Source organism: Hyperoodon ampullatus, assembly GCF_949752795.1.
Source record: "Hyperoodon ampullatus genome assembly, chromosome: 10".
Taxonomy (NCBI): domain Eukaryota; kingdom Metazoa; phylum Chordata; class Mammalia; order Artiodactyla; family Ziphiidae; genus Hyperoodon; species Hyperoodon ampullatus.
Window position 1 is genome coordinate 75184447 of NC_136923.1, and position 11529 is coordinate 75195975.

General features: G+C 58.8%; 1 protein-coding gene across 1 annotated transcript; it reads left to right on the plus strand.

Annotated features, from left to right (window-relative positions):
* Positions 1 to 3982: 3982 nt before the first annotated feature.
* On the plus strand, positions 3983 to 9043 carry TMEM151B (transmembrane protein 151B; the record flags this gene model as incomplete). The annotated part of the gene is made up of 3 exons (XM_079713070.1): positions 3983 to 4126; positions 6238 to 6678; positions 7910 to 9043. 3 exons carry the CDS (start codon positions 3983 to 3985, stop codon positions 9041 to 9043), a joined length of 1719 nt encoding a protein of 572 aa, XP_079569196.1.
* Between the last annotated feature and the right edge of the window lie 2486 nt (positions 9044 to 11529).

Genomic DNA, 11529 nt, shown 5'->3' on the forward strand with positions numbered 1-11529 from the left:
GGCAGCCCCAGCCCCAGCACATCTTTCCTCCTTCCCCATCCCTACTTTTCCTGGGGCTAAGGAGGCTGTAGGCAAACCCCACTCACGTGGTGAGCCCCAAATCACTGCCCCATGATTTATCCCCTACCCCAAGTTCCAGCAATGCACTTAGAAGGTCATGCCCAAGAAAACATCTCCCTTTTCCATCTCTGGCATTGGGGGAAGGAAGCTGGGGTGTGCACGGGCAGCTACTAAGCAGCTTCCCTACCACCATCCCCATCCTTCATTCATTTGAAAAACATGTATGGAGATTCTCCTAAATGCCTGACATTGTTCTCCCTGCTGGAAGCAAAACCGAGTATCACAGTAACAGTAATAACCAACAACCCCCCTCCTCCACAAAGAAATTGTCCCATGGTTCCAGCCTTCAAAAAGCCCCCTCAAAGTTACAACACAGAGTGATTGGGCTAAGATAGGAGTGAAAACAGGGTGCTAGAAAGGCACAGCATGGGGCCAACTACCCAGTGGGGTGAGAGGGAGGGGAGGTTCCATTTGAACTGGAGATGGGAAGGGAAGAGGGCTGGGAGAAGTACCTAGTCTCTGTTTGGGGAGGGGGTGAGTGGATGGAGAAGAGAGGGGGAAGGGCAGAAGGGAGGAGATGACCCACTGCTCTCCATCCCCGCTGACGACCAGAGTGGGGAGGATGTGTTGAGCATGAGGCAGTGAGGAGCCGTGAGGGGAAAGCCCAAGGAAATTGAGGCATCTCCTTCCCCTGGAGTCAGTGTGACTTCAGATGTTCTCAACTTCCTCCCCTGACCTGTTCCTCTCCCAACCTCAAAAGCTGGAACAAAAAGTACAACCCTAAACACTTGGGTTCAAAATCACCTCCATTTTAAAGTTGCAAGCTGAGCCCCAGAGAGGTGAGTTGGCTTGCCCAAGGTCAAACAATCTGAAAGTGTAGAGCTGCGTTTTCCTGTTCCTAATCCAAAACTTAAAAAATGTTTTCAGTGAAACTTTCTTTCCTTTTGGAAGATCTAAGGGGTTGGGGACATCTGAGCTCTCTGCAAGGACACAAAAACTCTGGAGTGTGCAGGGACCGCCTCTCTCATACGTACAGAGGCTGATTTTAAGGAAAAACCTACCCCAATCCAGTCCAGTGTCTGGCTCTAAACCGTAACAGGTGTTTGGCAGCCCCTTTTCTGGCCACATGAGGTCAGCATTGAGTCACTGACTACTTCCAGAATCTAGCCTGCACTCGGACAGGAAGCCCTTCTGGGGAAAATTTAGGAATGGGAACAGGGACCATGGCAGCGTCATCTGGAAAGATGACCTGGGAACTTTGACTCCGGTCACAACATGGTCAGGGTCCTGACTTCACCCCCTCAGCTCCCATCTTCAATGCTGGGCCCCTCCAGTCCTCTTCTCTGTTTTCTGGTTCCCTCTGTCGTGCTCCCACTTCCCATCTATGCCCACTCCAGCCAGGCTCATCTTCAGGAAACAGGCCCAGTTGCCAAGGTGACCAGCCGGTTAGCTGGCTCCTTCCACAGCCCCCTCCTTTCACCCCTCTTTTCTCTGGGCTTCCAAGGAGGGGGCATGTGTGTGTATGGAGAAAGGAGAGGTGGTCTTTTATCTCTTGGGAGCTCTGGAGTTGGCCAAAAGAAGTTGGGCTACCTCTCTTCCAAAGCCCCCTGAAATGGAGTCAGGAAGGCAGTGGGGCTGGGGGACAGGAGGAAGATTAGAACAACTAAATGGGGAATGTGAAGATCCTATCTGGGTTAGGAAAGGCCAGGGTTAGGACCTCTGCTCTCCATCTGCAGTAAGCACTGAACTAGGTGGAGTGAACTGATAACCAGAAGAAGAAGGGTTGGAGTTAGCTGTAGGCAGGACTTCCCAAAAATCATGGGTAGGAGAGAGACACTGGAATGAGCCACCAAGTGAGATTCTTCCTCTGCCAACGGGGATGAAGGAGAACCATGCTTTTTGGGACCACACCCTTCCTCTGTTTTGGCAGGGAGGATGGACTCACTGACCTGGGGAGGATCATGTAGGCTGGATAGTTCTGAAGTGACAGGCAGGCTGAGCCCCCTTCACCTTCCCTGGAAAGGGAAGAGTAGGAAAATGGAGGCAGGACCAGGAGTGGGAGGTGGGTGTGTGGGTGGAGGCAGAGGCTCTTCTGTCCCAGATGAGAGGCAGGACCATCAGTGGGCTTTTCCTCTGTTCCCGAAGATCAGATATCCAGGCTTTGCCTCAAGCTGACTTCTGACCCCCCGAGATCCCTATGGAAAGGTCTGGATTCTAGGACCACTCTTTGAGTACTAGCAAGTGACCTTGAATAAGTTACTAACCCTCCCTCTGCCTTGGTTTCTTGTGGGTAAATGGGGAAAGTCACTATATGTCAAAGACTCTAATGTAACACATGACACACAACAGGATTCCGCAGTGACTGTGCACACACAGATTGATCAAGTGTAGCCTTTATCCTATTCTAACATAATGATTGGTTTCCATGTACTCCTTCCCCATTAGACTTTGTGCTCCTTGAGGACAGGAAATTGTATTTTTGCATTTCTGTACAGGGCACACAGTGGGTATTTAATACCTTTTTTTTTTTAAGTTACATGTGATTTTTTAAAAAAAATATTTATTTTATTTATTAATTGAGGCTGCGCCAGGTCTTCATCAGGACATATGGGATCTTTAGTTGAGGCATGTGGATTCTTAGTTGTGGCATGCATGTGGGATCTAGTTCCCAGACTAGGGATCAAACACAGACCTCCTGCATTGGGAGCATGGAGTCTTACCCACTGGACTACTGGGGAAGTCCCTTAATACCTGTTTATTGAATGGATGCATTCAGGAGTGAATGAATGGCAGTTTCCTTTCTGCCCCTGAGCGGGACAGGGAAAAGCACTGTGGGTGGATGGCATGAAGGGACAGGCGACCTGCAGTCACTCAGCCTGGCCTGTGGCCTGTGACTCTGCCTCCTACACCCACAGAAGAAAGTCAGAGACTTAGAGATTGTCCAGTCAACTTTCTCACTGCCCAGATGAGGAAACTAAGGCTCAGAGAGGGGAAGGCACTTGCCCAAGGTCACACAGCTAATGAGAGAGCCAGGATTAAGAATCTGTACTCAGGTTTCCTGATCTCCAGCCTAGGGCTATGTACACACTTCATTGCTTCTCTGGGTCTGTTGTCCTAGGGTAGGAAGATGATTCAGTGAAGGCTGGTTTCAATGTCCCCTCTTCTGCCCTCTGTTACTCCTTTCTCACATCTAGCTCTAATCCTTTCCTTTTCACCCTATCCCATCCTTGTTCAGATGGGTCTGGCCTGTGAAGTCTGGCTCCTGCCTTAACACTTTACCATCCAACTGGGAATAAGGCTCTTCCCTAGGGTTCCAAGACTCAATTTCCTTTCCCCCCTCTCAGCCCCGGGAACTTGCGGGAACCAAAGATGGGGAGGGATGTTGGTTGAACCGCTGGCGCCCCCTTCACAAATAGACCGAGGAGTTTCGGCTTAGATCTTCCTGGGATGGTGCGTGTGCGTGTGGTGAGCAGGGCTGGGAGTGGGGAAGGGGTGCGGGGAACCCCTGTTGCTTTTCCCCTTTGGGGTGGCCATTAGGTAGGCATGGGGAAGGCGGAGTTTGGGGGGCCGGGGGCGGGGCTCCTGCGCTGGGAGGAAGAGGGGGGGCGCGCTGGCTCCAGCTCGGCTCAGACAAAAGGCGGCGGCGGGAGCGGGCGGGAGGCGGAGCGGCGCCGCGAGGGCCTCAAGGTGACACCCACCCCCGGCCCCGGCCCCCCCGGCCCGGCCCCCCATCCCGCCTCCCCATCCCCATCCCCTAGCCCCTTACCCGTGGTGCCCCTTCCAGGCCCCCTCCCCCCGGCGGGGGGTGGGGAGCAGCGAGGGCCCCGCCCCCTCCCGCCCCTTCCCCAGAGCCGGCGCAGGATGCCCCCGGCCCCCGGCAGCCCCCCGGGAGGCCCTGAGCTCGACGCGCCCCCTCTACGCCATGTCCCCCCCTGGCTCGGCCGCGGGCGAGAGCGGCGGCGGCGGCGGCGGCGGCGGTGGCGGCCCCGGGGTCCCGGAGGAGCCCACGGCGGCGGCGGCGGCGGCGGCGGCGGCGGCGGCGGACGAGGGCCCCGCCCGAGAGGAGGTGAGAGCCGGCGGCGCCCCTTCCCCCGGCGCGGCCGCAGCCTGGCCCCCATCCCCCGCCGCGCGCGGCCCCCGCCGGTTCCGCCGCAGCGCGGCCGGCGCCCCGCACCCCGAGCCGGCCGCCGCAGCCGCAGTCCCGCCTCGCTGCCCCCACCCGGCGGCCGGAGCTGTCCGCGGTGGCAGGGAAGGGGCCGCGCCGGGGGCGGGGCTCGGGGGTCCCGGGCAGGGGGAGGGGCCTAGGGGCGGAGCCTCGCGGATCCCGGGCTGGTGGGGGTGGGGATGGTGTCCGGGATCCCATCTCGCGGAGGGGATGCTATCTTGAAGGCCAGGCAGGGTGACTTGTAGGGGCTGCGGAGGCAGAAGAGTACCTGCCAGTTCCACGGGGGAAATGGTAGTGTTAACGTGAGTTGGGGTCCTAAAAAGGTCGAATGTGTGCAGAGGCGATCCCTCCCCTGGAGTCACTGGGAGTGTGTGCGTGGGGGATGTGCGCCTCTCTCTCCCCATATCCATGCAGGCCCCCCTCCACGGGGCCCTGAGCCCAGGAATCCTTCCCAGTTTTGGTACCCAGCACATCCCTTGTTGGGGGTCCTACTCTTCAGTCCTCTGAACCTGGAGACAAAGAAATGGAGGAGAGTACCAGGGGCTCCTCCATCTCCCATGCACACTCGTGCACACGTTGCACACGGCACTGGGGCAGAAGCACACAGGCAGGACCCGCAGGCAGAGCCCCTTCCACACACCCTCTCACTGGGACAAGTGCACACTCAGGCACACCAAGGGGCACATATGCTCCCCTCGCAGGGCAAGGCTCCCTGAAAGGCACATGTACCCTAATCTTGTTTGCATATGCTGAGTACTATTTCCCAGCCCACCTACCTATCTGTACTTCCAGATCTTTCCTCGGATTTCACACCGGGTCCAGGGCCTGCTGTCTGTTACCGTGCCCTTCCTTTCTCTCCCCTCCCTTGGCTAGCCTCCAGGTCCAGCCTGGGGAATTGAAAGAAAAAGTCAGGATCTCGGCAGGAGGGTGTGTGGAGGGTTCCTAGAGCTAGACAGTGAGGGGAGGAGAGGGAAAGCCCAGGCTGCTACCAGAAATCCAACTCAGTACTCATCACTGAGCGGCTGTGGGTGCCAGCACCCAGGATGCAAAGGGAATGAGGCCCTGCCCTCAGGAGCACCCAGTTTAGTGGAGGAGCCACACATGTAAACAACTCACCGGGACAACTGTGGGCCAGAACGTGATAAGTGCTTTAATAGGCCCCCGTACCAAAAATCGTTTTCTCTTGACAAATGGCTGGGCTGCGAACATCTCCCTCCCTGCCCCCGCACCCCCGTCCCACATCCCCGCTCCCCAGCCACATGCCTCTGCCCTTCTGGATATATCCTCCTGGACCACTTGCTCCTCAGGGACACAAACCCCCCTGCCTTTTATCTTAGAACAGGGGTAGATGTTAGGGAGACTCACAGGGGACCTGGGGTCCAGAGTATGGGGAAAGAGACAGGGCTTGGGGTTTCCTGGGAGGTATGAGGCTAATTGTCTGTGAGGGACAGGGAGGTGGATAGGTCAGAGGAAGTGGCTCCTCCTAGGCTCTGGAAGAAGGGAGGCCGCACCTGTGAAGTGGGAAGGTGATGTCAGTGGGCCCCTCTCCCCTTTCCGGGAATACCTGGAAGGGGTCCGGGCTGGGGACCTGCCTTCTCTGATGCCTATCTGTCCTCCCTGTCTTCCCTATGCACACCTTCTCCTGTTTCACTGCCATCTCTGTGTCTGTCTTTGGACTCTGTTTCTCTGGGTGCCATCCTATCCATCTGTGTCTTCACTGCCACCTGGGCCTTCTCCCTCCATCTCTGGCTCTGATCCCTCTGCCTCTGCACTTCCCTATACTGGCATTCCGTCCCTCTTTCCTGTCCTCATGGCTCACGCTGGGTTACTTCTGTGTTTATCTCTGGTCCTGGCCTCCCATCTTGGTCTGACTCTTCTCTGCACATTCCTGTCTGTCTCTGCCTGTCATCTCCGGTGTCGGCCTCTGGCCCGCCATCCATCTCTGTGCTGGGCCTTGCCACTCTGTCTCACTCCGCACTCATCTTGGCCCCTTTGCCTGCCCTTCTGAGCAGCAGCGTCCCATCCAGCCCTCTTTCACCAAGTCCCTCTGCCGTGAGTCCCACTGGAAGTGCCTGCTCCTCTCGCTGCTCATGTACGGCTGCCTGGGGGCCGTGGCCTGGTGCCACGTCACCACGGTGACCCGCCTCACCTTCAGCAGCGCCTACCAGGGCAACAGCCTCATGTACCACGACAGCCCCTGCTCCAACGGCTATGTCTACATCCCCCTGGCCTTCCTGCTCATGCTGTACGCTGTCTACCTGGTGGAGTGCTGGCATTGCCAAGCCCGCCACGAGCTGCAGCACCGCGTGGATGTGAGCAGCGTGCGGGAGCGCGTGGGCCGCATGCAGCAGGCCACGCCCTGTATCTGGTGGAAGGCCATTAGCTACCACTATGTCCGCCGCACCCGCCAGGTCACCCGATACCGCAATGGAGACGCCTACACCACCACCCAGGTGAGGAGCTGGAGGGGAGCACAGGCCAGTCCAGATGGGAGGGGGTGCTGGGACCCTGCTCGACTGTCCTCAGGGGGAGGAGCACAGGCAGCAGTGAGCTCTTGTGGGCACTGCAACAGGAGGACAATAACACCCACCATAATTATAACAGCAAACACTTACTAGCAGCCAGGGTCTGCTCTAACTACTTTACAAATATCAAATCATTTATTTAACCCTCATGATAACTCTATGAGGTAGGTAACTATTACCCCCATTTTATAGATGAGGAAACTGAGGCTTGGAGAGGTTCAGTAACTTACCTAAGGTCAAACAGCTAGTGTGTGGTGGAGCTGAGATTTGAACCCCGGCAGTCTGGCTCCAGGGTCTGTATGGTTTAGTGCTTAATGGTTGGAGGTGTTTCACATGCACAGCCTCACAGGCTGATTAGTGAGGCGCCTGCTACCGAGTCCTCTTTCACAGGTAAAGAGACCTGAGCTCAGTGACTTGCCCAAGTTCTGCAGCTTCTAAGTGGTAGTGCTAGACTCAAACTCAAGGCTGTGGATCCCAAGTGTGAGGCTCCCAGAGGTGGGGGTCAGCTGGCAAAAAGGTGGAGGTAGGCCTGGGAGGCATGGAGGGGGTGTCAAGCAGCACTCCGTATACCTGCTGGGATTAGGCATATTAGAGCGCTGGTGGAAGGGGAGATTTTCCCAGATAAGGGGGACCTCTCCACTGTCTCAGTATTGGGCTGGGTAAACAAAGCCTGGGCCCTGTAAGGATCAGGAAGGAAGCCGGGTACTAGCTAAGGTGGCAGCAGGGAGACCAGAGACAAAGGGGGTCCACAGGGACCTCCTCTGGGGGGCCCATTTGGAAACACACTTGTAAAAGGGAAGACGGGTAGGCTGTTTGGGGTGATGAGGGGGCAGCGTGGGACAAAGGATGCAGTGGCAAAAGGATCAGGCAAGCCGGAGGGAATTCAGGGCCTGGGACTGACCCCTAGACGGAGCAGGGCTTAGTTAAAGTGAGAAGGCACATAAGTAGGGATGAGTTCCTAGACCCGCCCTCATCTCTAACTCACTGATGAAGCTGAAGGCCTCAATGTCTCTATAAACCCGATGATAAGATCTTACCTGGCCCCAACCGGGAGCTAAACCAGGACAGGCTGAGGGTTTGATCCGGCGCCAAGAGCATGATGGGGCGGAGCAGGGTAAGCGGACAGAAGTGACTCCTGCCGCCTTCCCCGGCGCCACAGGTCTACCATGAGCGTGTCAACACGCACGTGGCCGAGGCCGAGTTCGACTACGAGCGATGTGGCGTCCGCGACGTGTCCAAAGCGCTGGTGGGGCTGGAGGGCGCGCCGGCCACGCGGCTGCGCTTCACCAAGTGCTTCAGCTTTGCCAGCGTGGAGGCCGAGAACGCGTACCTGTGCCAGCGCGCGCGCTTCTTCGCCGAGAACGAGGGCCTGGACGACTACATGGAGGCGCGCGAGGGCATGCATCTCAAGAACGTGGACTTCCGCGAATTCATGGTGGCCTTCCCCGACCCGGCCAGGCCACCCTGGTACGCCTGCTCGTCGGCCTTCTGGGCTGCGGCGCTGCTCACGCTGTCGTGGCCGCTGCGCGTGCTGGCCGAGTACCGCACGGCCTACGCGCACTACCACGTGGAGAAGCTTTTCGGCCTGGAGGGCCCGAGCTCTGCCGGCGGCAGCGCGGGCGGAGGCCTCAGCCCCAGCGACGAGCTGTTGCCCCCGCTCACGCACCGCCTGCCGCGGGTCAACACGGTGGACAGCACGGAGCTCGAGTGGCACATCCGCTCCAACCAGCAGCTGGTGCCCAGCTACTCGGAGGCGGTGCTCATGGACCTGGCAGGGCTGGGCGCGCGCTGTGCTGGGGGCGCGGCGGGCGGCTACACGCCCACGTGCCGCTACGGCGGGGTGGGTGGCCCAGGAGCAGCGGGCCTGGCCCCGTACCGGCGCAGCTGCGAGCACTGCCAGCGCGCCGTCAGCAGCTCGTCCATCTTCTCGCGTAGCGCTCTGAGCATCTGTGCCAGCCCTCGGGCCGGACCGGGGCCCGGCGGCGGGGCGGGCTGCGGGGGCAGCCGCTTCTCCCTAGGCCGCCTCTACGGCTCCCGGCGCAGCTGCCTGTGGCGCAGCCGGAGCGGGAGCGTCAACGAGGCGAGCTGCCCCACCGAGCAGACGCGGCTGTCCAGCCAAGCCAGCATGGGGGACGACGAGGACGACGAAGACGAGGAGGAGGCCGGGCCGCCGCCGCCCTACCACGACGCCCTCTACTTCCCGGTGCTCATCGTGCACCGGCAGGAGGGATGTCTGGGCCACGGCCACCGGCCGTTGCACCGCCACGGCTCCTGCGTAGAGACCTCACTGTGACCCCGGGGCCCTGGACCGGCCCGCCGGCCTCCTCCCTGCCCCTCGCCGGATGGTGCTCCCTGCGTGTAGCAGGGGGAGTCAAGAATGTGGATGAGGCTGTGCTGGGCACGGTGCAGGTGGGGTGGGGGGAGGCGAGGGGGCAAGGGACAGACCCCGAAGGGGCCGATTCGAGCACCGCCCCCCCACCGCCTTTCCTGTACATAAAGAGACAGCTGTGGGGAGGGGAGGGAATCCTGCCCCGCCAGAGTCGTCTCTTCCAGCCCCGCCCCTGAGTTCCTAGGGGGACACCTCCACTTCCCACTCGCATACTCGGAATTTCCAGTCCCGCCTTTCAACGGATCTAGTGACTGTTATGTTAATGGCGACTGTACTGTGGGACCCGCGTTGGGCCTCGCCTCAAGAGAGAGGCCTTCGCTATGCAGCTGGGGAGGTTTACAGGCCAGGGGAAGGGCAATTGGGGCTTTCCTTCCTCCACAGCCTGGCCCCGCTGGGGCCTCTCTCTACCGAGGGGGCAGTGGTTTGGAGAACAGCAGGGCTGGCTTCCATCCAAGCTAATGAATTCAGTGGGTCTGAGGCCGGGGCCGGTGTCAGCCGCGATACTCTATCTCAAAGCCTCAAAGCCATGGAAATGTTGATCTCCTCTTGGCGCTGGCCCCGAAGATCCAAAGATCGGGGTTTCCTCTCTGCCACTCCCTCTGCTGTTGTTTATCTCACTGGGCCCTGAGAGGCTGGGTCCTGGGGGGGACTGTGTCCTGGCGGGGACTGGGTCCTGGGGGGGACTGTGCTCACCACGCAGGTTTCACACCTCTCCCTCCCCTCCTGCTCCCTGGCTCTGAAGAGCTGTTGCCAGGGGTGAGGGGCAGGGCAAACCGTGGAGGGCAGTGCACCTCAGTCCTTTAAACTGCAGCCTCGCCACCTGGGTTCTGGGAGGGCACTCCCTTCAGAGAGGGTGGGAGACCACCCAGGCAGCATTCCTTCAAGCTGACCAAGGTGAATGAATGACTAAGTGGGGAGAGCAGGATATAGGCCTGGGTGACAAGGGGGAACTCAGGAAGCTAGTGGGAGTCAAAGAGGAGAGGGTCGTGAAAAGACCCCCCCCCCAAAGGTCGGGGTGTCTGTGGGGGACGGCCCTTGCCTCCCCCGAACTTGTGGGGAAGAGTGGAGAGTGGTCGTCTGCAAGCAGAGCCTCTGCAGGGCTGAGGACCTTGTCACGAACTCCAGCTGGAGAAAGACTCATTTCCAGTGGCAGGGTCAGAGGCATCTCGAAATCTTGCCCAACCCCTCTGTCCTCCCCTAGCCCATGAGCTGAAGCCCTGCTGTGTGTCCCAGGGTCTTCAAAGGGGCAAACTGCCACCACCCCAGGGCGCTGGCCCTGTGTCCTGTTCCCCCACTACTCCTACCCTGATGTGCTTCCGTGTGCATGTCTGTGTACAAATCCCCTGCCCTCCCAAATACCCTGGCTAATGTTTTCCCAGCTGACAGTGCCCAGGGATTGAGCTCACATTTCCAGCTGGAGAGGAAAACCCTCAGGCCTCCAACATGGCTCACCCCTGATGCTTCTCATGTCACCTGAGCCATCAGAGCTGCTCCTTTCCCTCCTCCAGCCTCTCCCCTCTTCCTCCAGCCTAGCCAGGCCTGCACCCGCCAAGGGCATGGCCTCCACCTATGCAACATCTCCTCTGGCTCCCCTAACCTCCTTTCCTGGGGGACTGGGGGGCACAGATCGTGGGGACACCACGGCCTGTGGCCCATCAGGGTTGAGCCTAACTTTCAGGTGGAGATGGCTGAGTGGGGAGAGAGGAGGCCGGAGAAGAGGAGGCTTGGGGAGGAGGGAAGAGCTGCCCACTAGGTTTCCCTGGGCAACAGTGCCACCTACCCGCCAGCACTGTGCTCTCCAGGGGCCTGGGGGTTGGAGCACCCCTTTCCTCTGAACGGACATCTTCAAGGTACGGGTGGTGAGCTGTGGCCTCAGGACCCAGTTCTTGGCCAGCTGGCACCCGGATGTCACGCCCTTGTGTGGGGCATCCTGGCCATCTCATGGCTCCAAAGAGGGAGGAACTCAGCTCCTCCTGCCTCAGGCCCATTCCCGAGACAGAACCTGAGCTGGGAGGAGGGGAAACGGGAGGGGCTGTTATTATTTTTGCCTGTAGTGACCAGTTCTGCCTATAGGTCTTCTCACACAGCCAGCCTCACACCTCCCACATATGCACAGACTTAGAGAGCAACCAGTTCTTTGGTCTGTTTTCTTGGTAGCTTTATTGATTGCCAGGGAAAACAAAACCAGAAAATTAACTAATCTCTAAAATTAAACTTTACACTGAATGTTCTTGTTTCTCTAATTAGACCCTCTGCTAGCAGCTGTGGCTATGTACACTCACACACTCACACACATCCTCACACCTACACGTTTGCACTCGGAACTGTCAGAGGGTGTCAGGCACAGACAGACTCAAGGTTGCCCAGACAGGCGCACACGTGCGGTCACT